The 26,071-nt window shown below is 50.6% G+C and overlaps 1 protein-coding gene across 2 annotated transcripts in view; it reads left to right on the top strand.

Moving 5' to 3' along the window:
• FAH (fumarylacetoacetate hydrolase) overlaps positions 1-26,050 on the top strand; it is a 31,019-nt gene extending 4,969 nt beyond the window's left edge. Inside the window, exons 3-14 of one of the 2 annotated variants that reach the window (XM_070358420.1) lie at positions 1,087-1,214; positions 1,724-1,773; positions 7,573-7,663; positions 9,842-9,939; positions 10,045-10,097; positions 12,317-12,416; positions 13,688-13,818; positions 16,172-16,247; positions 16,677-16,723; positions 18,130-18,231; positions 19,025-19,142; positions 25,806-26,050. In XM_070358420.1, the coding sequence (XP_070214521.1) occupies positions 1,087-1,214; positions 1,724-1,773; positions 7,573-7,663; positions 9,842-9,939; positions 10,045-10,097; positions 12,317-12,416; positions 13,688-13,818; positions 16,172-16,247; positions 16,677-16,723; positions 18,130-18,231; positions 19,025-19,142; positions 25,806-25,885 (1,074 nt within the window). In that variant the 3' untranslated portion in view covers positions 25,886-26,050. The remainder of the gene's footprint in view (positions 1-1,086; positions 1,215-1,723; positions 1,774-7,572; positions 7,664-9,841; positions 9,940-10,044; positions 10,098-12,316; positions 12,417-13,687; positions 13,819-16,171; positions 16,248-16,676; positions 16,724-18,129; positions 18,232-19,024; positions 19,143-25,805) is intronic. The other variant, XM_070358419.1, reaches the window with a different exon arrangement.
• Positions 26,051-26,071: the final 21 nt, after the last annotated feature.

The following is a 26,071-nucleotide window of genomic DNA, read 5'->3' on the forward strand; positions in this document are numbered from 1 at the left end:
ATCCTCATTTTAAGACGCTTGAGTCTCTGCTTGTTCCAGGCTGAGTCTCTGCTTGTTCCAGGCTAGTGCCGGGCCCTCTGAGGGAGGGAGCCAGGAGCTCCGCTCTCTAGGTTTAAATACAGCCTAGGAGGAATGAACAGCTGGCCTCAAGTGCCCTCTGTGTTGCCACCACTTTAGAAGTCAGCCTGAAGGACAAGTACATGGGCAATGGATGTGAATGTACTTCCCTGTGAATGGTCAAATGCTCTTTTTAAAAAAATATTTATTTACTTATTTGCACAGGTCTTAGTTGCAGCACAGGGTATCTTTGTTGCTCTGTGTAGAGTCTTGGGAGCATGTGGGATCTAGTTCCCTGACCAGGGATCAAACTCAAGCCCCCTGCACTGGAAGTGCAGAATCTTAGCCACTGGAACACCAGGGAAGTCCCTGTCTAAGTGCTTTGATGTGCATCCTCTCCTTCCACGGAAGGAAGGTGATATTTATTGAGTACCTCCCTATGCGTCAGGAGTTTTACACATACCTCTCATTCAGTGCTCACAATGACCCTCTGACATAGGACTGGCATCCTCATTAGATTTGATGAGGGTCTAACTTGAAACAAGACACAATTTTCCCAGGTCACATGGCTGCAAGGATTGGAGCCAGGACTGGAACTCTGGCCTTGAAAATCCACAAGTGCTTTTTAGGCTGCACCTCAGTGGCTCAGAAACCTCTTCTTAGCTTATGTGAAGGGGGTTGGTGCAAGACCCCTGCGGACTTAAGGCCTCCGCTGGAGGAACGGGCCATTTTCATTGCAGGCTGGGCCGAGCTTAACGGGGCAGCCATTCCAGAAAGCAGCTCTTGGTCTTAGCCAATTGCCTATAAGGCCATGTGGGGATGAAACCCCAATAGGAACAATGACACATCTCCTCCACTTGATGAACAAATGATGGAACTAAGAACTAAAGTCCTGAGGGTTTGAATGAACTGGAGATAAGTGACAGGGGCCCCAGAGAGCTGCTAGGCTGGCTCCTGTCAACAGGAGGGGTAGCGAAAGGTGCTTTCGCACCAGTGATCTCCTTTTCTTCTTCCCCATCTTGGTCCTAGCCAACTCTCAACAGCTTCATGGGCCTGGGTCAGGCTGCCTGGAAGGAGGCTAGAGCATTCTTGCAGAACCTGCTGTCTGCCAGCCAAGCCAGGCTCAGAGATGACGTGGAGCTCGGCAGCGGTGAGGAGTCCGTGGTCCTTGGTGGGCAGGGATGAGGAGATCTGCCTGGGCAGAGGGGGACAGTGTGGTCATCAGGGACATTCTGAGTCATGGCCTGGCTGCTTTGGCCTCATCTGGCTCCCACCTGGGGTACATTTTGGTGGGAAGGCTCTGGGCCAACAGGAATTACTTCTCTGGCTGGACTGGGGTGTCCAGGCTATGTCCGGCCCCCCGCCCCCCACCCCCGGCCCCCTCCCTTTTCACTCAGCTATTCCTCATCAGCATCATCCGTGTGCTTGTCTGGTCTCTAAACTAGGGGAAGTTTGGTTTGTTTCCTAGAGTGGAACATAGAAGCAGGAGGGAGGCACCTTGCCTTTAGCGGGTGGACGTCCATCCTGGTGAGGCGCCAGGCCTGCCTGGAAGTGCTCGCTGCAGAGCATGAGCAGGGTTTGATCCAGGCTGAGTCTGTGGATGGCCAGAGCAGGGACCCTGCTTTGCTGCATGCTTGACCTTGATGCCCCTTCTTTGGTGTTTCAGTGCCTTCACATCCCAGGCTTCCGCTATGATGTATCTTCCGGCCACCATAGGTGAGTCTAGTCTCTTTAACAGGATGTGTTTGGAGCAGCTGCCTGCCCAGGGCCCTGTCCCTGCTTCCTGTGGGGAAGGTCACGGAGGAGGGACTCTGGGGCTATCAGTGCCTCCCCATCAGGGACCCAGGCCCAGCGTTGACCCAGGCGTCTCTAAAAGCCAGCACTTTCACCAAGGGTAGTTGCTCACTGCTTAGATATGTAGCTGGCTCCCTGGCTCCCTGGCTCCCTGTGTGTGCAGGAACTCACTCTCCTTTCCCAAAGGGCTGTGGTGGGGGTGCTCAGAGCTCAGTCCATGAGTCAGCAGCTTTGAGGAGAGAGGCCGGAGGGTCCTGGAGGGCCCCAGGTTGAGCCGTGTGTTGGATGTCTGATTGGAGTTTCAGTCTGAAATTTGCAGTTGTCCAGGGACTTTCCTGGGGGTCCAGTGGCTAGGAGTCCATGCTCCCAATGCAGGGGGCCCAGGTTCCATCCCTGATCAGGGAACTAGGTCCCACATGCCATAAGACCAGGCACAGCCAAATAAATTATATATATATGATGCTGCTGCTGCTGCTGCTGATACTTAGTCATGTCTGACTCTACAGGCTCCTCTGTCTGTGGAATTCTCCAGGCCAGAATACCAGAGTGGATTGCCAATTCCTCTTCCAGGGGATCTTCCTGACCCAGGGATCAAACCCACATCTCCTATACTGCGGGCAGATTCTTTACCCACTGAGCCATTCTGGAGAATTCCTACACATACACAAACACACACACACACACACATAAAAGTACAGTTGTCCAAACCCTCTTGGCCCGATCAGGCAGAGGGCTGAGCCCTTCCTCCTTGTCCACCAGCCCAGGGGGTGGGCGCCTGCCTGCTGTGTCAGCCTGGGCTCCTGGGTGCTGAGAGGCCAGGTGGTCCTGCCAGTCCTTCTGGGAAGATGTGACTTCTGCCTCTGCCCTCGTTTCTGTGGGCCACGTCCTGGAGCAGCACCCCAAGGCCTGCCTTGAAGATAATCTTCCAGAAGACAGGCACACACGGGTTTAGTATATTTGCTGCCCCTCATCTAAGGGTTTGAGGATGAAAGGCAGTTGAGCTGCTGTGCTCAGAAGCTCATAGCTCAAACCTGAGTGTAGTGAGAATGGAATTGTTTCCCTTCTAATCATCACCCCTGGGCTCCCTGCTTCTCCTCCCATACCCCTTTCATGTCCTTTCTCTTGGTTCTTCTCTTTTTCGACTTCTTTCTAAATGCTCCGCCTTTGCAGCAGCTTTCCTGAGGTATGATTTACACAGCCCACAATTCTCCCATTGTCAGTGTGCAGTTTAATGAGTTTTAGACAATATATACCGCTGTGCAGTCATTCCCACCATCACATTGGAAAACACTCAGTCAGCACAAAGCCTCTGTTTGTAGTTGGTCCCTGCTGTCCCTCCAGGCAACCGTGGCCTGTCCCCAGTTTTACCTCTAGTAATTTCATGTAAATAGCATTACCCCATATGCAGGTCTACTGTGTCTATCTCAGCTGGTATTCCCCCTCATTATTCTTCCCCTCATATTATTTTTTCATAACGTGTATTCTTTTATTAAATGAAAATCAGAGACTTCCCAGGTTGTTCAGTGCTTAGGACTCGACGCTTCCAATGCAGGGGGCACGGGTTCGATCCCTGGTCAGGGAACTAGAATCTCACATGCCATGTGGCGCACACCCACATAGAACAAACCACTCAGCTTTGTAGTCTAAGAGGTCTTTAAAAAAATGTTCTAAAATTGTGGTAAAATACACATTATACAGTGTTTACCATCTTCATGATTTTTAAGTGTATCACTGGTATCCAGTACATGACATTGTCCCCCATATTATTTTTAGCTTTTTGGAACAGGAGGTCCTGCCCGCTAAACTGGGCTGCGAGCACCACTGGCTGGGGTGTGGGGTGAGTGGGTGAGCGGCTGGGGTTCTTCCTCTCTCCCTGTCTTATAGCCTGGCCTGGACACCATCTTTTCCCATCCTTTTTAAGTGATCATGAAATGGACTTTGTGTATAGATACTGAAAACCAACAAGGAAGTAGAAGCTGTTAATTTTCTTTGGCAGGAATGCTCTGAAATGTGTGCTGGTTCTACCCTGGGCTCCTACCTGGGCAGGTCTTACTGCAAAATTCAGCACCGTGTTGTTCTAAAGTAAATGCTGGAGCGACATACACTTCTACTACGCTTTATAGTGTGTCAAACAAGTTTTTATAATTGTTTGGAAAGACTATGATTTAAAAAAAGATTCAGTCTTTGAGTCTGCCTGGATTCTCTCAAAGGAGAAATTGAAAGTGGAATAACCATGGCAGCAGTGACTCCCAGTGGGGGAAGGGAAGGGACTTTATTTGGGGCCTGCTATGTGCCAGGCATGGGCTTCCCTGATGGCTCAGTGGTCAAGACTTTGCCTGGGTTGGGAAGATCCTCTGGAGAAGGAAATGGCAACCCACTCCGGTATTCTTGCCTGGAGAATCTCATGGAAAGAGGAGCCTGGTGTGCTGTAGTCGATGGGGTTGCAAAGAGTTGGACGTGACTGAGCACAGCAAGAGCAACATTGTGCCAAGCACTATGATAAGATATATTATATAGATGTATTATTTCCTTTACTGTATCGATGTGCCTGTGATTGGCATCATTACTCCCAATGGAGAAACTGAGTTCTAAAGCATCAAAGGGACTATCTCAAGGCCACACATAGCCAAGAAACAGCAGAATCAGAATTCACAGGGAGGTTTGGGCATGTTGTCTACTGTGTGGGCCTTGCTTATCTGTGAACTAACAATAGAATGATCTACCTGAAGGCATCGTTTTAAAGCAGGTTCCTTCTGGCCCTGAGACCTATGATTTTATGAAATAAAAGGCACTTATTTCCATGTTTCTGTTACTAAGAGAAGAGCTATAATGTGGAGTTTTGTTTTTCTGTAAGTGATTTTCTGTGTCCCACATGCTTTCCATCATGCAAGAGAATTCCACATGTCCAGCGACAAATGGTAGGAACCCAGCCAGGCTTCCCCAGGGAGGGAGGAGGACAGGCAGGAGCCCAGGACCCCCTCCCTGACTCAGGTGGGCGCAGTCCAGCCACTTTTCATTTTTAAGATCCCAGATTATTTTTTTCCCCCAAAGACCTCTTCTTTAAAAATAATTTTTTTGTTAATTTTTGGCCACACATGTGGGATCTTAGTTCCCTGACCAGGGTTTGAACCTGTACCCAGTGCACCCCCTGCATTGGGGGCACAGAGTCTTAACCACTGGACTGCCAGGGAGTCCCCCAAAGACCCCTTCTTGATTTGTGGATGCAACATCCTTTTTTATTAGATATATTAAAGGATTCTTCTTCTTTTTTTTTTCCTGCCCCGTCATAAGGCATATGGGATCTTAGTTCCCTGGCCAGGGATCAAACCTGCACCCCCTGCATTGGAAGCATGGAGTCTTAACCATTGGACCACCAGGGAGGTCCCCTAAAGGATGCTTCTTTTTCAGTCTCCTTCTGGTGTCTCTATTAATCCTGCTTCCTCTCTTTCATTTCTTTTGTGAGTTGAATTAGTACGTCTCTCATGGTGAGGATTCTTCCGGATGTTTGGTGAGTCTGGGTTTTTTTGTGCTCATCTCTTTTGGGGTTGCACTGGGTCTTCTTTGCAACATGCAGGCTTAGTTGCCCTGTAGCATGTGAGATCTTAGTTCTTTGACCAAGGATTGAACCCACATCCTCTGCATTGGAAGGCAAATTCTTAACCACTGGACCACCAGGGAAGTCCCTTGTGCTCATCTTTATTTGGTTAGGAAACTCTCCTCCGTCAGGTGCTGGTGAATGCAGCTCTTCCTATAACCAGCCCCAAGGAAAGGGGCGTGGTCTACTTCTGATGGGGAGCTCTGGTTTTGTTTTGTGGTTGTGGGGAGACTGCCCTGCTTCTCCCTAGTGCTGAAGTCTCTGGGGGCATGACCTCGGCTCCCTGGACCCACCCCTTAGCCCGGGCACAGTCTCCTGCTATTGGCTGCTTGGGCGAAGCTGGGTAAAGATGGGGATGGCCAGCAGGGACTCAATCCCAGGCAGTCTCTTCAGCCCTGCCCTGCCTTCCCATCTTTCTGGCGGCCGCTGGATTTTGGCTCACTGCTTGACTTCCAGGATCCCTTACGATTTCCAGTTGGCCAGTGGTGCCTTCTTGTTATGGATTTATGCTTCTAACAAATATCTCAGCTGTTCTGTCTGTGCTTTGGGACTGAAGATGGAAAGCAGCCATGAAAGCTCAGGGTTCCCCTGCTCTAACAGACCCTCGTAGACTTTTCTCTCTTCTCATCCTTCATCAGGTGGCTCAGTGGTAAAGGATCCGCCTGCAATGCAGGAGACTCAGGAGACCTGGGTTCGATCCCTGGGTCAGGAAGATCTCCTGGAGGAGGAAATGGCAACCCACTCCAGTATTCTTTCCTGGAAAATCCCATGGGCAGAGGAGCCTGGCAGGCTACAGTCCGTGGGGTCGTAAAGGAGTCGGACACGACTGAGTGACTAAGCACACACTAAGCATGCATCCTTCACCACTGCCTTTTCTAGTCTAGGCTGTTGGTACTGGCCCTGTCCAACTTTTTATTTATCTACTAGAAATAAATTTTTTTTTGAAGAGAGGTTGTGGAGGATAAACAGGCAAACTGCCCCGACTTACTATTTGTGCATATTTGAGCAGTGCCCTGTCTATGGGAGCCTGTGCCTATAGCGTGCAGCCCACCTCGTCTGCTCCAGTCTTTATCACCAGGCCCCACTGAGGCCTTGCTCTTGGCACTACGTGTGTGTTAGTTGCTCAGTCATGTCCAACTTTGCGACCCCAATAGACTGCAGCCCAGCAGGCTCCTCTGTCCATTGGATTCTCCAGGCAAGAATACTGGAGTGGGTTGCCATTCCCTTCTCTAGGAGATCTTCTTGATCCAGGGATTGAACCTGGGTCTCCTGCATTGCAGGCGGGTTCTTTACTATCTGAGCCACCAAGGAAGCCCCTTTATTCTTGTCACTGAGAGAGAGTCAAACAAAATGCGGCCTGGGCTAGGCTGCTCTGAAATGACTTCAGTCTTGCAGAGGGAAAAGACCTGCACACACATGACTGGGGCACAAGTGGGACATGGAACCCTCCGGCCGGGAGAAGGGCTGGCTTGGATGCTGAGTGGTCTTGGAGGAGGGGTGATCCAGCTAGGGAGAGTGGGTGTGGCTTCATGCTCTAGGGGGCGGGGCCTAAACTGAGCTGCCAGGATCTGGACACGCAGACACAAGGAAGACGCCAGTCCCCCCAGGGGTAGTCACAGCTTGAGCAAAGGCCTGGTAAACAGAGCTGGTGGGTGGGAGGGGTATCAGCTATTCATTCGAAAATTTCATTGTTTCAGGAAATCTATTTTATTTTTATTATTATCTTTACAAATTTAAGAACTTATTTTTTATTATTAACTTGGAACTATTTTTGATACCCTTTATTTATTTATTATTATTAGGCCATGAAGTGCTGCTTATAGGATCTTAGTTCCTGGACCAGGGATCAAACCCGTGCCCCTGCAGTGGGAAGCTTGAAGTCTTAACCACTGGACCTCCAGGGAAATCCCCTAATTTGTTTCTGATTTTTCAATTGGGAGTTCTCAAAACAAATTTTCAGTGGTGTGAATAGCTTTTGGATGTTCCAGTGTTGCCGGGCATGCGCCTCCAACCCCTGTTGGCTAGCCTTCCTGGCTCAACCGCCCGGACCCTGACCCTTGGAAGCGGCCCTTCCCCGTCCTTCAGCGCCCAGGTTGCTGACAGCATCTCCGTCCTTTCCCCTGCAGGTGACTACACGGACTTCTATTCCTCTCGGCATCATGCCACCAATGTCGGGGTCATGTTCAGGGGCAAGGAGAATGCACTGATGCCAAACTGGTATGTCCTGTACCCTGGTGTGGCTGAGCTCCAAGTCTGTCTTTCTGTGTCCAGCAGCCTGTGGTTCTGGGAGCCGCCAGGTCCTCTCAGGTTAAAGGAACCAGGGAGGAAAGCCCACAAGGGTCATGACATCACCACATCTGGAAACAGTGACCCCAGCTTCTGGTTCTCCTCTCGGCTCAGCCCTGGACCTGCTGTGGAATTGCGGGGTAGTCCCTTGAGGCTTGATCTAGAGAACATGGGTTGGAATTAGATACTGAGTCACCAACATCCTTCCAGCTCCTTTGATTTGTAAGCTGTGAATTATAGTTCTATTGGTGAATTCTAGTGCTGGTTCCTCTGGGAGGCTCTAGGGGAAGAATCCATTTCCTTATCTATTCTGGCTTCCAGAGACTGCTTGCACTGCTTAGCTTGGGACCCCTTCCTCAGATGACTGCAGCCTCTCGGTTCCATCTGCAACAGTGCTAATTCCTCCTTTGACCTTCTTCCCTTTATAAGGATCCTTCCAGGTGGCTCAGTGGTAAAGAACCCACCTGCCAATGTAGGAGACATAAGAGACTCAGGTTCAATCCCTGGGCTGGGAAGATCCCCTAGAGTAGGAAGTGGCAACCCACTCCAGTATTCTTGCCTGGGAAATCCCATGGACAGAGGAGCCTGATGGGCTGTAGTCCAAAGGGTCGCAAAGAGTTGGACATGACTGAGCAGTCACACACACACACATGGTTACACACATGTAGGGACCACCTGATAATTCAGAGTAATCTCCATAATCTCATGATCATTGACTTAAGTCACATCTGCAAGTCTCTTTTACCTCAGAAGGTGATATTCACAGCTTCCAGAGGTTAAGACCTGGATATCTTATTTTTTTTTTAATGTTGCAGTATAGTCGACTTACAATGGTGTGATGGTTTCAGGTGGACAGCGAAGGGACTCAGCCATATATACACATGGATCCATTCTTCCCCAAACTCCCCTCTCATCCAGGTTGTCACATAGCACTGAGCAGAAGTCCCTGTGCTGGACATGGATGTCTTTGCAGGGGCTATTATTTAGCCTCACACACATACATGCACACTCATACATGTACACACATACATACATACATATACCTACATACATACAGGCTTCTCATTGTGGTGGCTTCTTGTTGTGGAGCACAGGCTTTTAGGGCACATGGGCTTAGTTGCCACATGGTATCTGGTATCTGGCATGTGGTATCTTCCTGGAGGAGGGGTTGAACCTGTGTCTCCTGCATTGGCAGGCAGTTTCTTAAGCACTGGACCACAAAGGAAATCCCTTCTTTTTAATGTTGAGCAATGGCCACCTGAGGCAAAGAGCTGACTCATTGGAAAAGACCCTGATGCTGGGAAAGATTGAAGGCAGGAGGAGAAGGGGACGGCAGAGAATGAGATGGTTGGATGGCATCATTGACTCAATGGACATGAGTTTGAGCAAAATCCAGGAGATGGTGAAGGACAGGGAAGCCTGACAGACTGAACAACAACAGAAAATATTCCATTGTCTTATCGAGACCACATTCTTGCTCATCCATTTATTTGTTTCTGGACACTTGGGAGTTCTTTTCGATATTTGAACCATATATGTGTTGACTCACTTTCATTTTTATTTTGAAAGCATCTTGAAATTTAGTCACTCAGTCGTGTCCGACTCTTTGCCACCCCATGGACTGTAGCCCACCAAGCTCCTCTGCCCATGGGATTTCTCAAGCAAGAATACTGGAGTGGGTTGCCATTTTCTACTCCAGGGGATCTTCCCACCCCAGGGATTGAACCTGCATCTCTTGCATCTCCTGCATTGGCAGATGGATTCTTTACCACTATGCCACCTGGGAAGCCCCAGGTCCTTATTACTTATCTATTTTATATATGTGCGTGCGTGCTAAGTTGCTTCAGTTATGTCAGACTCACTGTGACCCCTTGGACTGTAGCCCACCAAACTGCTCTGTCCAAGGGATTCTCCAGGCAAGAATACTGGAGTAGGTAGCCATTCCCTTCTCCAGGTGATCTTCCCAGATCTCCCACATTCTTTACCATCAGCCACCAGGGAAGCTCATGTATATATATGTTGACTCCCTTTCATTTCATCTGAAAACATTTTGAAATTTCATTTGTACATGTAACAGCATCAAAGCTTCCTCTCGCCTTCCTTCCTCAGGCTGCACCTGCCTGTGGGCTACCACGGGCGCGCTTCCTCCGTGGTGGTGTCTGGCACCCCGATCCGCAGGCCCCTGGGGCAGATGCGACCCGACGACTGTAAGTGCCCCCAGTGCCCAGGCCTTGCGGGGCTCTGCTCTTTGTCCCCACACGCCCAAGTCCATGCCTGGCACCCACTAACCTCTCTTTCTGCTGTTATTCCAGCTAAGCCTCCCGTTTATGGTGCCTGCAAACTCCTGGACTTCGAGTTGGAGATGGTAAGCCTTGTCTCGGTGTTTTACTGGCGTGGGGTCTGTATATACGCTAGGGCAAGAGGGCTCTCCCAGTGGCTGCCCTGGACAATGGGCCGTTCCCTCATCTCAACCATGTTAATGGCAGTTCTGGGTCCCCACCTGGCCATCAGAAGTACCGTCCAGCCTCATTACTCACTGATTCTGTATGTGTAAGTTCATTAACAGTTCATTTGTAACCTCCAAATCAGTAGTCGGAGAGGTTTTGAGGGGTCACCTGAGGACACACACAGGGTGGCAGAAAATTTGAATCTCAGGTTTAGGTGGTCCTCAGAGTGTCTCCTGGTGTGGGTTCCCTGGTGTACGCTTTGGGGTCCCCTGGTTGGACTGTGAGAGTGGGCCTCTAGGTTGATTGGAGGCAGGCTGGATCTCCGTGTATTTCCAATCCTGCCTGGTGATATCTTTGGATTCCATCCAGGGGAGACAAATAGTCACTAGTCCCAGGAGGGCGTGCCGAGCCAGCCCTCTGCCTCTCACTGCCTTTGTGAGGCTGCCACGTGGCCCCTAAGAGACGGTCTCCCCAAGCCGGATGCCCCAGAGCAGGGTGCAGAGCCCCAGTTTAAATGGGACCAGGGTCTTCTCTCTGGGAGTATGGAGGACTTTGCAGGCAGATGCTTTACCTATGTTGGTTCCTGTCGGGGGGCAGAAGGGGTGGGCAGAAGGTAAATGGAAAGTCGGAGTGTGAAGAAACGGTGTATTGGGTGGGTAGCGAGCACAGATCATCTTGATGATGGTGGTGAGATTCTCTATAAGATGGCATCTTTCTTTTTATAATCTTGACGAAAAATGTGCAATGTTTAAACACCATCATAGAATGAATATAACTGGGACTTGGGTCTTGCAAACGTCATAGTTGATTCTGTGCGATTCTGGTAGTTATTTTCCCAACATGTTCCTGCAGTGATGTCTAGACGCTCTCTTGTTTCCTGGATGTTGTGTTAGCGATGCTCTCCTTTCACAGATATTCTCGGCTACTATCTCCCAGTTTTCTGCACAGTGCTCTCTTATCAGTTTGAAAGTCTGTTTTGTATTGAAGTGCTTCCCCGGGGGCTCAGATGGACAAGAACCCGCCTGCCAGTGCAGGAGGTATAAGAGATGTGGGTTTGATCCCTGGGTCAGGAAGATCCCTTGGAGAAGGGAATGGCTATCCATTCCACTATTCTTGCCTGTAGAACCCCGTGGACAAGGGAGCCTGGTGGGCTATAGATTATGGGGTCACAAAGAGTCAGAAATGACTGAGCGACTAATACACTTTTGTATTTAATAGAAATTAACACTTCACTGTAATACATTGTAAATATGTTACTCCCAATGTGGTATCATTTTGCCTTTATTTGTTGTCTTTCTTTATGCAGAAATTTTACAGTTTTATAAAGTCAAACATGTCAATCACTTCCTTTATGGCATTTCCTTTTATGTCATCTTAGGGGTCGCTAAGAGTCGGACACGACTGAGCGACTTCACTTTCACTTTTCACTTTCATGTATTGGAGAAGGAAATGGCAACCCACTCCAGTGTTCTTGCCTGGAGAATCCCAGGGACAGGGAAGCCTGGTGGGCTGCCGTCTCTGGGGTTGCACAGAGTCGGACACGACTAAAGCGACTTAGCAGCAGCAGCAGCAGCAGACTCTCTCCACCTGAAGAATTTGAAGACTTGAGGGGTGTTTTGTTTTTCTAGTACTTGTTAGATAGAACCTTACTCTGCAAAAATTTAGATCTCTCATCTACTTGGAATTGTACGATGGGTTAAGGGGTGGAGTTTGCCCCCATGGGCTCTCTTTGCCACATCATGGAGTCAGCCTTCTGATTTTTTATGACATGAATACAAACCCTGGTATTTTCACTTTTCACAAGGCTTGTGAAATGCAGTGTGGGAAAGGGCAGAGGTGTGGGCTGAAGGAGATGAAGAGGGCTGCCGTGATCAGGGACCACGTGCAGGGGTCTTGGGTGGGCACTGGCCCGCTGCTGCTCACTATGGCCCCGGCTGTGAGCAGGGCTGTGAGCAGGGCTGTGAGCAGGGGTGTGAGCAGGGCTGTGGCTGTCTGTCAACTCAGGTGCAGTGTAGAAGTATGGTGGATTTGTACGTAGCAGTCCAGGTATCAGCCAGGGTTTGGAAATGCCTGACCTTTGCCTTCCAGGCAAGGGCAGCAGGTCAGAGCCAGATTCTCATCAGCTTTCCCATGTCAGGCTTTCTTTGTAGGCCCTGGGAACAAACTCGGAGAGCCAATCCCCATTTCCAAGGCCCACGAGCACATTTTTGGAATGGTCCTTATGAACGACTGGAGTGGTAATTATGGGGAGCCGGGCATCCTGGTATTGAGCATCCTGTGCACTCTTGGGTCTGGGGGAAGGCTGGGTGTTTGGGACACTTTTTGCAGAAGCCAAGGTGGTCTCCTGGCTCTGGTTTGGTCAGAGGCAGCAGGTGGTCAGTGGTTGAGAGCACAGGCTTGGGTATCCAACAGACCTCTCGGCTCTGAGCTCTTGGCCAGTCACTTGACCTCTCTGAGCTCCAGTGTTCTTGTAAGTTGAACGGAGGGACATGACCAATATGTTTGAGCAATTTTGTGCCAGGCCCCAGGGCTGAACTCCTCCTGTGGACTCTCCTGCCAGATCCCAGTTGGGCACTAATAATATTTTTGTTGTTTAGTCACTAAGTCATGTCTGACTCTTGAGACCCGTTGGACTGTAGCCCACTAGGGTCCTCCATAGGATTCTCCAGGCAAGGATACTGGAGTGGGTTGCCATGCCCTTCTCCAAGGGATCTTCCCAACCCAGGGATTGAATCTACGTCTCTTATGACTGCTGCATTGGCAGGCACTTTACCACTAGTGCCAGCTGGGAAGCCCAATGATAATATTACTATTCCCATTTTACAGAGGTGAGGAATGAGGCACAGAGTGATTTCAGCTGGTTGCTGAGCTAAGATTTCAAACCAAACAGCTCCATTTCTGAGTTCGTCTCAACCCCTCTGCCTTATATAGGAGGAAACTGGTGCCAGGTATCCCAGGAACTATGAGGTTGAGATTCCAGACCCTTCATGAGGAAATATCCTGCCTGCACCTCCCTTTTAGTTAAACAGCAGGAAAACAAATATAATTTGTAAATACAGGAGTGCACAGAAGAGAATTAAGGAAGTGAACAAAGCAGGCAGATTTTATACCTTTTTACAAACAAATAATAAATTTGTAAACAACAGACAAAACACAGGATTTTGGGTCTGGGGTGCTAAATTATTGAAGAAGTAACAAGATTTGTTTGCAGTCTCTTCTTGGCCTTGAATTCCTGTCTTTTGTGACAAATATGTCTCTCTCCCTCCTGGTACTGGAAGAGTACTTTTCTTTTTCCTGCCCTTTGGTCATTTCACTCTTGGCCGCAGCCTGGCACGGTGACCTCAGAGGACCTCTGTCCTTGATCCCGGGGCAACCAGTTCATTGGGGTTGGAGCACCAGGGGTCAGCAAGGCTGAGCCAAGCGTCTGGTCCTTCGTCAAGGGGAGAGGGGAGACTTGGCCGGTGGCCCCGTCGGCTTCTGTCAGCCCTCCTTGTCCCTTCTCCTGTAGCTCGAGACATCCAGAAATGGGAGTACGTCCCACTTGGGCCGTTCCTTGGGAAGAGTTTTGGAACCACCATCTCTCCGTGGGTGGTGCCCATGGATGCCCTCATGCCCTTTGCTGTGCCCAACCCGGAGCAGGTAAGACGTCCTCTATGAGAAGTCCCAAATCCGGGCCCCTCTGCCTCCCAGCTGTTTACCCATCCAGTTTGGAGAGGGTCTGGAGGGTAAGTGCTGTGTCCCCAGCATGCCCACGTGCTGGGGGGTCTTGACTGCAGGGACCTCTAGGCAAGCATGGCGCCAGTCATTCTGCCTTGTGTTTTCCCTGTTCCTTGCACAGTTCTGGGAAAAAACATGGAATTTTGTAACCTTTAGAATCCTCTGAGGCTACAGGAACTGGCCAGTTGGCAGGAGAAGGGGTCCCTTCCAGTATCACATTGCACAACCTCCCGGGTTGCCAAGTTGTGTTCTGTGTGATGGCGCCCCCTGGAGGCCGACTGACAGACTGCAGTGTGGAGTCAGACCACAGGGCATCCTGCTGCCGAGCCTCCTGGTCCCTGTACCACTGTCCTGGCCTGACTCCGGATCTTGGTCCTCACTCCTCAGGCTGTCACAGTCTGCTGCTGCCTCCATCCCATCACCCCCAGTGACCTCCACCAAAGTGCACTTGACCTTGACTGACACCATGGTCTTGTGCCCTCTTCAGTATGGACCTCTTTGCTGTTGTCCAGTCGCTCAGTTGTATCTGACTCTGCGACCCCATGGACTGCTGCACACCAGACTTCCCTGTCCTTCACCATCTCCCGGAGTTTGCTCAAACTCATGTCCATCGAGTCTGTAATGCCATCCAACCATCTCATCCTCTGTCATCCCCTTCTCCTCTTGCCTTCAATCTTTCCCAGCATCAGGGTCTTTTTCAATGAGTCAGTTCTTCGCATCAGGTGGCCAAAGTGTTGGAGCTTCAGCTCTGGCATCGGTCCTTCCAGTGAATATTCCCAGGGTTGATTTCCCTTAGGATCGACTGGTTTGAACTTCTTTTGACCTTTTGGCAGCCCCCTACTGTTCCTAGACACTCTGCCCCTGGCTTCTGGCATGTGACCAGTCTCAGTCCTGTATCTTCTGCAATGCTCCAGTGGACTCTATTCTCCATGTGGGGGTAGCCCGTGCTGAGCACTCAGCCTTGCTCTTCCCTCACTCCCAATCCTGCTCCCCTGAACATCTGACCCTGCTTGCTCATGGCCTCTGCCCCCACCTCACATGTGGCTCCCTGGACATGTCTCAGCCTGCTGTCTTCTCATGGAGCTGTACCGAAACACTGGGAGTCTTTCCCTGCAGACCAGTTCCTCGTGAGGCTCCGTCCTCCACCACTCCTGCCAGCATCTCCCTCCCCATCTTTTTCAGTCTCTGAGATTTGTCTCCTCCCTCCTCGGTGAGTCCCACTCTCCGAGGACTGCCTGGCCCGCAGTCACATCCCTGGCTTGTCCCCTCCAGGCTTTATCCCTGGTCCAGCTCTTTGCTCACAGGCACTGCTCACCCTCACCAAAGACCTTTGGGCTCTATCTCCTTATATACCAATCCTTCCCAAATACTGTTAAAGTGCAACCTTCAGGATTCTTGCCACTTGTGAATGATGACTTACTGAATGCTTTTCTTTTTCTTTCTTTTTATTTTCCCATCCCTACACTGGTTCTTTGGGCTTCCCTGGTGGCTCAGTGGTGAATCTCTCTGCCAATGCAAGAGAAGTGGGTTCAATCTCTGGGTTGGGAAGATCCCTTGGAGAAGGAAATGGCAACCCACTCCAGTATTCTTACCTGGAATATTCCATGGACAGACGAACCTGGTGGGCTACAGTCCATGGGGTTGCAAAAGAGTTGGTCATGACTTAGCAATTAAACAGCAACAAGGGTTCTTTATATTGAGATTTTATGGTTACAACCCAAATAGTGCTAAAAAAGAATAAATCCATACACTGCAAAAATAGCCACAGAATTGTCTTAGATATAAATGTATGCAAACATCTGCAAAGGATGCAGGCTGAATGCTTTTCTTTAAAGCAGCTTCCATTTGAAAACATAGTATATTTAGAAAAGGAACTTCTAGGTCCCTATCCATGTAACTAGCCACCAAGTCAATCATGAAAAGAAACACATAATCATGAAAATAAAGTCACCCCACATTAGCTCATGGATCACTAGGGAGTCACAGATGGCTCTTGGGGGAGACATTGCTTTTGGACAAAGTACAGACCTTCTGGCCTGGCTGTCAAAGTGGCCTGTATCGCTGAGTCCAGGAGCACCAGGGGGACTGTGCACCCTTTGTTGATCACCCTGTCTTCTGCCACCCTCACCCCCCAGTGTCCAGGGACACAGCACTGTCCTGGAAAGAGGGGATGCCCCTTCTTCTCAGGTCGTCCTGGCCAGCTGCTCTGCGGTGGGGCCAGCCTGGCCAGCTCGGCCAGCCAACCCAGCCCCTCTGTGTTCCTCTGCCCTCACAGGACCCCAAGCCCCTGCCGTATCTCTGCCATGACCAGCCCTACACATTCGACATCAACCTCTCTGTTGCCCTGAAAGGTACTGCCCGGGGGTCGGAGGCTGTGTCAAACTGGGTGGACCCCTGAGGCTGCTCGGCTGGGCTGAGTTAAAGGCCAGTGGATCAGTAGTGAGAGAGCCCAGCTTTGAAGGCTACAGCTGAAGTTCAAGTCTTGGTTCTTCCCCTGACCAGCTCTGGGACTTTGGGCATATTACTGAATCTGTCTGTTACTAAATCTGTCTGGTTTGTCACCTGGCAGTGGGATAATGATGGTATTGACTTCTCTGTGGAAGTCCCCCAGCTCTGAGACCCTAGCCTATGAGCTTATTGGTTCATAGACTCTTTAGGTGGAGTCATATTAGACAATGGAAAGCCTAAGCCACAAAAGGGTTCCCCTTACAAGGTGGGATCCCCACTCCTTGATTAATGGAATTAAGTTTTCTGGTCAATGTTACTTGTCTTCCTAACAGGAGAAGGAATGAGCCAGGCAGCTACCATATGCAGGTCTAATTTTAAGGTAAGCTTTAAGGCTGGGCAGACTGCTTTTGGAGACGGGGGAGACCTTTCTTCCTGGCAGGACCAGGAGAAAAGCATCCATGTCGGGATGTGATGATGGGTCAGCGTGTGGTGGGTTGTTTCCATTTTTTTGGTAGAGCTACTGTGAACAGTCTAGTCGATGTCTCTGTGTGCATGAATGTGCATATGTCTGGATATCCAGGGATAGAAGTGCTGGGTCATAGAGGGTGTATATCCATACTTGGCTGAGGAGTCCTTCCAGAGACTTTGCCAAAGGGCTTGTTACAATTTGCACTCACCACGGGCAGCATCTGACATTTCGGCTGCTCCACATCCTGGTCAACAGGTGAGCCACTGGCATTTTCATTTCAGCTGTTCTGGGGATTGTGATTTCGCTTTGCATCTCCCTAAAGATGAATGCTGGGAAAGACCAAGGGCAGGAGGAGAAGGGGGCGGCAGAGGATGAGATGGTTGGATGGCATCACCGACTCAAAGCACATGAGTCTGAGCAAACTCCAGGAGATAGTGAAGGACAGGGAAGCCTTGACGTGCTGCAGTCCCTGGGGTTGCAAAGAATCGGACATGACTGAGTGACTGAACAACAGTGACAAGGACGAATGCAGCTGGGCATCCTGTCATATGTTTGCTGACCACTGAACATCCTCTGATTCAATGTATTCCTGTTTCTTCTAGTCTCCCTCTTAATTTAACTTTATTCTGGGCTCCTTAGGCTGCTAAGAAGGAATGGGGGAGCCTGCTTAAGGGGGCTTTTGTGCAAAAATCCATTTCTGAGGTTTCCTTTTCCTGGGTGTGTAGCTTCAGGAGGGGCAGACCTGAGGAGCTGTGGGCTTGAGGCGCAGGAGTGCAGCCCCTGAGATGCTCAGCGGGCACATGGTCCTTGGTCACTTCCCACCAGGCCTGACCTCCCGTAGTGCTCCCTCATCCTTTAGGCTGCTCTGAGGTTCTGTTTGAGTTGTTCAGCTCTGTTGCCCAGTGTCTGTTCCAAGGCCTGAGGTCTTTGCTCACGAGACACTTTTGCTCTAGTGAGGACCTAGACCTTGTCAACTCAGGACTCTGGGGTGATTTCAGGACAAAGTGGGATTATGGACTCCTGAGCATGCTGCACGTTGAGGGTCTGAGCAGTGAGGTTTGCAACTCCAGGAGTGCTTCTTGGAGAAGGTGGGTTAGGGTTGGGCTAAAAGGAGCCCAGGAGCTAGGGCTCTAGCTGGTGAAGGGGCAGGGAGAGAACTGGGGTAGGTCACAGGGTAAGTGCAGGAGGACAGCTTGTCCTTGCTCTAGGGACTGGGAGAGAGCCTGGGGCGGGCTGCTGTGAGTGGGGCTGGCTGCTCCGGGCAGCTCAGGAGAAGCCTGTCCTGCCCGTCCCCGTCTCTGTGTCCTCGCCCGCAGTACATGTACTGGACAATGCTGCAGCAGCTCACCCACCACTCTGTCAATGGCTGCAACCTGCAGCCGGGCGACCTCTTGGCTTCTGGAACCATCAGCGGGCCGGTGAGTATGTGATTGGTTCCCCTGGGAGCTGCCTGCATGGAGCATCCCTATTCCCTGTACAGACTGGAAGGTTCTCCCTTGAGAGGGGAGTCCAGCCTGAGCATGCATATCTTACGACCCTGTCCACCTCATAGCTTCATCCATCTCTGGGTGCAGAAGGGGCTCCTTTTTCAAATGCAGAAGAGATTGGGATAGGGGAGAGAGGCTGCCTCTGTCTACTGGGGGGAGTGAGAATGACACAGGGGGCCACTGTTGTATCTGGTTGTCACCACCTCACAGCACATCCTTCCAGGATGAGGTGGCCCCACTGCTAACCGCCCCCACCATGAACCTTTGGTGATGACTTTGGTTGGTGCACGGACTAGCCACTTCCTGCAAGGCCAGACCTCAGGCTCTTTTTGATGGAAAGTCTCTTCCTAGCAGGGGGGTGGGGTGGGGGGGGGGGTGCCAAGCATAACAGCATCTGGGTAAGCCCCAGCCTCCAGAGTGGGCAGGGGCCTGGCAGGTGCCTGGCAGGATGGGCCTGGGCAGGTTGGCCCAGCATCCCCCCAATGCCCAAGTCCTGAATGAAGTAAGCAGGGCACGTAAGGTACCTGGACTTGAGGACATTTCCAGGGTGATTCCCACCAAGGCAGGGTCTCTGGGGGCTGTGGGGTCCCTTGCTCCTTCCCAGGCCTCACCCCTACCCCTCGCCTTGCTAACCACTGTCCACACCAGATCCGACCCACCCACCGTGATGGAAATGCCATGATGTAAATGCCTGTGACAACTTATTCCCCTTCTTGCTATGAAGGAGCCAGAGAGCTTCGGCTGCATGCTGGAGCTGTCGTGGAAGGGCACAAGGGCCGTAGAGCTGGGGAATGGCCAGACCAGGAAGTTCCTGCTGGACGGGGATGAAGTCATCATGACAGGTGAGGGAGGGCGCCAGGCCCACGGGCGGCATCTCCTCCTCGCCGTCCTCACCGTCTGCCGGGAAGCCATCTGTCCCAACTGTCCCCACTCCGGCCTTCCCGGCTCTGTGTCTGCTGCTTCTGGCCTTCACCCAAGCCCTGCCTGACAGGGACTGAAATGAAGTGAACTGAAAGTCGCTCAGTCGTGTCCGACTCTTTGCGACCCCATGGACTATACATACAGCTCATGGAATTTTGTAGGCCAGAATACTGGAGTGAGTAGCCATTCCCTTCTCCAAGGGATCTTCCCAACCCAGGGATCAAACCCAGGGCTCCCGCATTGCAGGCAGATTCTTTACCAGCTGAGCCACCAGGGAAGCCCAAGAATACTGGAGTGGGTATTCCCTGGGAATACCCTTCTCCAGGGGATCTTTGTGACTCAGAACTCGAACTGGGGTCTTTTGCACTGAAGGTGGATTCTTTACCCGCTGAACTACCAGGGAAGTCCCAGCTCTGTGTCTGCTTGTTCTGGCCTTCACCCCAGCCCTGCCTGCCAGGGACTGGCTTTATTTACTTTTAATCTTTTAATCAAGCTGTGTTGCATGTGGGATCTTAGTTCCCCGACCAGGAATCACACCCGTGTCCCCTGCAGTAAAAGCGCAAAATCTTAACCACTGGTCCACCAGGGAAGTCCCTGCCAAGAACTTTAAATCAGAATCTTCCTGGAGCAAAAAGACCAAGGAAGTCCAGCTCAGTGTCTCCTTCCCCCCAGATCAAATTGATAAAATAATAGCAGGTTTCACGTTTTGAACTTTGCAGTGCAGAGACCCTGTGCCTTCTGACCTTGTGCCCTTTGACCCTGTGCCTATTACCTGACTGAGTTAGTGACAAGATTTCTAGCGGCCCATTCTGAGGGGCTTCCCAGGTGCTGTTAGTAGTGAAGAACCTGCCTGCTAATGCAGGAGATGTAAGAGATGCAGGTTCGATCCCTTGGTTGGGAAGATGCCCTGGAGGAGGGCATGGCAACCCATGCCAGTATTCTTGCCTGGAGAATCCCCAAGGAGAGAGGAACCTGGAGGGCTACAGTCAACGGAGTCACAAAAGAGCTGGACATGACTGAGCGTATGAGCACGCACATTCCAAGCAGGTTAGGGCACCCTTACCCCTTGAGGGGCCATTATGCCTATCATTTAATATTGCTGGAGAGGAAGGCGCCACCATGGTCAGAGTCACACAGATTCAGGTTGGACTCCCACATCGCCAGTAGCCCTGGGACCTTCCTCAGGTTATTGAATCTTTCTGAGACTCAGTTGCCTTATCTTTAAAATGGAGCTAAGGATACAGTGCCTAGTCTCACAGCGTGGTTGTAAGGATGAGTTCAGTTCAGTTGCTCAGTTGTGTCCGACTCTGCGACCCCATGAACTGCAGCACGCCAGGCCTCCCTGTCCATCACCAACTCCCAGAGTCCACCCAAACCCATGTCCATCGAGTCGATGATGCCATGCAACCATCTCATCCTCTGCCATCCCCTTCTCCTCCTGCCCTCAATCTTTCCCAGCATCAGGGTCTTTTCCAATGAGTCGGCTCTTTGCATCAGGTGACCAAAGTATTGGAGTTTCAGTTTCAATGTCAGTCCTTCCAACGAACACCCAGGACTGATCTCCTTTAGGATGGACTGGTTGGATCTCCTTGCAGTCCAAGGGACTCTCAAGAGTCTTCTCCAACACCACAGTTCAAAAGCATCAATTCTTCGGCACTCAGCTTTCTTTATAGTCCAACTCTCACATCCATACATGACCACTGGAAAAACCATAGCCTTGACTAGACGGACCTTTGTTGGCAAAGTAATGTCTCTGCTTTTTAATATGCCATCTGCTGCTGCTAAGTCACTTCAGTCGTGTCTGACTCTGTGCGACCCCAGAGACAGCAGCCCACCAGGCTCCCCCGTCCCCGGGATTCTCCAGGCAAGAACACTGGAGTGGGTTGCCATTTCCTTCTCCAATGCATGAAAGTGAAAGTGAAGTCGCTCAGTCGTGTCCGACTCCTAGCGACCCCATGGACTGCAGCCCACCAGGCCCCTCCGTCCACGGGACTTTCCAGGCTGGAGCACTGGAGTGGGGTGCAATTGTCTTCTCTGAATATGCCATCTAGGTTGGTAATAACTTTCCTTTCAAGGAGTAAGTGTCTTTTAATTTCATGGCTGCAATCACAATCTGCAGTGATTTTGGAGCCCAGAAAAATAAAGTCAGCCACTGTTTCCACTGTTTCCCCATCTATTTGCCATGAAGTGATGGGACTGGATGCCATATCTTAAAGTCTTCTGGATGTTGAGCTTTAAGCCAACTTTTTCACTCTCCCTTTTAACTTTCATCAAGAGGCTCTTTAGTTCTTCTTCACTTTCTGCCATAAGGGTGGTGTCATCTGCATATCTGAGGTTATTGATATTTCTCCCGGCAATCTTGATTCCAGCTTGTGCTTCCTCCAGCCCAGCATTTCTCATAATGTACTCTGCATATAAGTTAAATAAGCAGGGTGACAATATATAGCCTTGACGTACTCCTTTTCCTATCTAGAACCAGTCTGTTGTTCCATGTCCAGTTCTAACTGTTGCTTCCTGACCTGCATACAGGTTTCTCAAGAGGCAGGTCAGGTGGTCTGGTATTCTCATCTCCTTCGGAATTTTCCACAGTTTATTGTGATCCACACAAAGGCTTTGGCATAGTCAATAAAGCAGAAATAGATGTTTTTCTGAAACTCCCTTGGTTTTTTGATGATCCAGCAGATGTTGGCAATTTGATCTCTGGTTCCTCTGCCTTTTCTAAAACCAGCTTGAATATCAGGAAATTCACGGTTCACGTATTGCTGAAGCCTGGCTTGGAGAATTTTGAGCATCACTTTACTAGCGTGTGAGATGAGTGCAATTGTGCGGTAGTTTGAGCATTCTTTGGCATTGCCTTTCTTTGGGATTGGAATGAAAACTGACCTTTTCCAGTCCTGTGGCCACTGCTGAGTTTTCCATATTTGCTGGCATGATCCAGTTTAATCCCTCAGGGGCAGGGGCTGTGGATTCCCCTGGGGTTCCCATGGTGAACTAGGAGGTGCAGGGCCCACGTCTGGGTTGTGCTCCACCACCACTGCAGTGCTCTTTTACAGACGTGAAAACAAAGGCCCAGCAGTGGGTAAATGACTTGCCTTGGATCTTGCAACCAGTAAGTCAGGAAGAGATTTCCCATCCAGGTAGCTGGTTTTCAGAACCCGGATTCTTCAGCCCTTTGATAACATCTAAAGAGCCTCACAAGGCACGTGTTACTTTGTGAGCACTTAAAATTGGCAACGGTTGTCACCGCTGTCCTCATCATTATTGATGTTTTTTCCAGAACCCACTCTTGAGAAGGCCCAGCATCCTGACCCCTTCTTCTTCTTCTTTTTTTAAAATGCATATTATTTTTAAAATTTTATTTATTTACTTGTTTTAATGACTGCACTGGGTCTTTGCTGCTGTGCACAAGCTTTCTCTAGTTTCTGCAAACTGGAGCTACTCCCTAATGGCAGTACTCTGTACTCCACAAAAGAGAAGCCCCTGCAATGGACTCCCTGGCACCCCAACTAGAGAGTAGTCCCTGCTCACCACAACTAGAGGAAGCCCTCGTGCAGCAGCAAAGATCCAGTGCAGCCAAAAATAAATAAATAAAAATTTTTTTAATTTTTAAAAAGAAAAGAGGAAAATGGAGATAGATGGATGGAAGTCTCAGGAACAAGAATAAAAATGATACTTTGGCAGGTGGGGCATTTTGGGAAGCTGGAAAACTGAGCTGTCACTATGGACACTCGTTCCCCTTGGGATGCAGTGGGGAGCAGGCAGAGGGTCTATGCTGTGCTTAGCCACTCAGTTGTATCCAACTCTTTGCAACCCCATGGACTATAGCCCACCAGGCTCCTCTGTCCATGGGATTCTTCAGGTAAGAATGCTGGAGTGGGTTGCCATTTCCTTCTCCAAGGGATCTTCCCAACCCAGGGGCCAAACCCAGGTCTCCTACATTGCAGGTGGATTCTTTACCATCTGGGCCACCAGGGAAGCCCCAAGCAGAGGGTCAGTCTCCAGGAAAAAGCCAGTGACTGGGCTGACATCCCAGAGGAGATGAGCACACTTTTCCCTTCCGTATCCACAGTTGATGGAACCCAACTCAGTGAGGCCAGGGAGCTGCCTTCCCGTTCTGCCCAGGTCTCGGTGACATGCTCTGACTTGGTGTGGACTTTCCTCACTCTCTGGCCTCTCTGGGCCCCTGGGCCCTGCCTGGATACACCTGCCCCCAGCTTCTCCTCCCTGGCCTGGAGAGCAGCAGCCTGAGGGCCCAGAAAGACGGTCCTGGGTGCAGAGCATCACTTCCATCCTCAGGGCCATGGTCTTTGAGGGACATTTGGCATCAACTGGAGCCAGTTTTGCCGACTCTGAAGGGCAGCCAGGGATGCTGCTAGATGTCCCAAGTGCACAGGACAGCCTGTCTTGAGAATCATCCATCCAGCTCTAACTGTCACTAGTCACTAAGGTTCAGAAACCCTGTTCAGCATCTGCCCTCCAGCTGTAAAATGGGAAGTGGCTGGCTCTCCTACCAGGATGTCATTGTGTATCTGTGCTTAAGGAAGCAGGCAGTGCCATTTGCTGGGAGGGTTGGTGCTGTTGTGCCCAGGGCAGGAAGGAGCCATGTGACTGACAGTGCCCAGCGTTGGGGGTGGGGAGGAGAAAGACACTCCATCAGTGTTTGCAGCTCTCCAGGAAGAAGGCTCTTAAAAATACTGCCTTTTGGAGTGACTTGTCTTGATAGATGATTGATGCATTTCTGCCAGGTTTTGCTTTTATAGGCTTCCCCCCCACCCCCGCCCCAGGGACACAAATGTTTCTGAGCATCAAGATTCAAAAGTGACTGATAGAACAATAATAAAACTGAGCAACAGAATAGGCAAGGATATTGCTCTGGACCAAAGGTGACCCTGAGTGTTAGGGGTTAGTGCTGGGGTGGCCAGGATGTCCTCAGGGATGCCAGGGACAGTGAGGGGCAGGTTTGGGGATGTAGTTGGAGTAGCCCACACAGGGAGAATGAGGTGGCTGGGCTCCAAAATTACTACAGATGGTGACTGCAGCCATGAAATTAAAAGACGCTTACTCCTTGGAAGGAAAGTTATAACCAACCTAGACAGCATATTAAAAAGCAGAGACATTACTTTGCCAAAAAAATTCTGTCTAGTCAAGGCTATGGTTTTTCCAGTGGTCATGTATGGATGTGAGAGTTGGACTATAAAGAAAGCTGAGTGCAGAAGAATTGATGCTTTTGAACTGTAGTGCTGGAGAAGACTCTTGAGAATCCCTTGGACTGCAAGGAGATCCAACCAGTCCATCCTAAAGGAGATCAGTCCTGGGTGTTCATTGGAAGGACTGATGTTGAAGCTGAAACTCCAATCCTTTGGCCACCTGATGTGAAGAACTGACTCATTGGAAAAGACGCTGATGATGGGGAAGATTGAGGGCAGGAGGAGAAGGGGACGACAGAGGATGAGATGGTTGGATGGCATCACCCACTCAGTGGACATGGGCTTGGGTGGATTCCGGGAGTTGGTGATGGACAGGGAGGCCTGGCATGCTGCGGTTCATGGGGTCGCAAAGAGTCGGACATGACTGAGCAACTGAACTCAACTGAGTTGACCCATCTCCCAAGGCTGCCTTCAGTCTCATGCTATTTCCTCTGTTGGGCATGCCCTTTTCATTGTCCCCCTCCTGGCAAACTCCTACCCACCCATCAAATCCCCACTCAGGTGGGGTTCCCATCAGCAGCAAGTTCCCTCCTTTCTTCTCCTGTCTCCTCCACACTGCTCTCCCAGCACCTCATAGACTTTTCTACTCTAATTCATATTAGTTGGGCAGCTCCTGGTGAACGGACCCTTCTCAGGTACAGGGACAAGGGCCTCCTGCTGTCTGCCTTTCTGGAATTGATTGAATTTGTTAAACATCTGCTCTGGGGGAGGTGTCATGCTGGGACTTCACCCAAGTGTGTCATTAAATCCTCGCCACCCCAAGAGGAAAGGATTGCTATTCCCATTTGTAGACAAGGGAGTAGCTGAGCTCAGAGGTTAAACAAGCTGCCCCCAGACCCCCAGCTTATAATTCTCCTAATAGCTGACACTGAGCATTTGCCCTGGGCCAAGCACTTCTGGGAGTTCTCTGTGTATTAACTCACGTCATCTTTGTTATAGTCTTGCTCAGTGGGTACTATCATTAGATCCATTTCACAGATGAGGAAACTGAGTTCCCAGGAGACCCAAGTGGGTGCAGGAGCCAGACTTTGAACCCTGGCCTCAGGCTAATTAGCAGACCTAATTAGGATTTGAACTCAGACTCACAGAGGGAGAGTTGACCTCTGTCTCTTCCTTTGCCTCTCAGGAGAGCCATCGCTCCATCCTTGCACTACTTTCTGGGGTCCCTGACAGTGGGATGGGCCTGGAGTTCCATTTTGGTGCTCTGCCCAGGACCTGGGGAGGGTAGTTTTCTGTCGAATATACCTATTTGTCATCCTGATGGTGCCTTTCTGCCCCGAGCCCAGCCATGTGCTGACCAGTGCTGTGGCTGCCTGGGCGTTGGTTCCCTGAGCTTGGCGGCTCTGTGGCTGACCCCCTGTCCTCTCTCTGTTGCAGGGCACTGCCAGGGGGATGGGTACCGCATTGGCTTCGGCCAGTGTGCGGGAAAAGTGCTGCCTGCCCTCTCGCTCGCCTGAGGTCCTCTCTGCTCTCCCAGAAACACCAGACTGGCACGCCACCCCCTCCACCTCCCTGGGGGGACCAGGGGCCCCCACTGTGGCTGCGGGCCTAGTTCTTCATTCAATAATAAAGCTGCTGTGCTCTGTCTTCATGCTCTGAGCCTGGCACGGCTGTGCACAATGGCTACTCATGTTCTTGGTTTG

Source organism: Bos mutus, chromosome 21 (genome assembly GCF_027580195.1).
Source record: "Bos mutus isolate GX-2022 chromosome 21, NWIPB_WYAK_1.1, whole genome shotgun sequence".
Classification (NCBI taxonomy): domain Eukaryota; kingdom Metazoa; phylum Chordata; class Mammalia; order Artiodactyla; family Bovidae; genus Bos; species Bos mutus.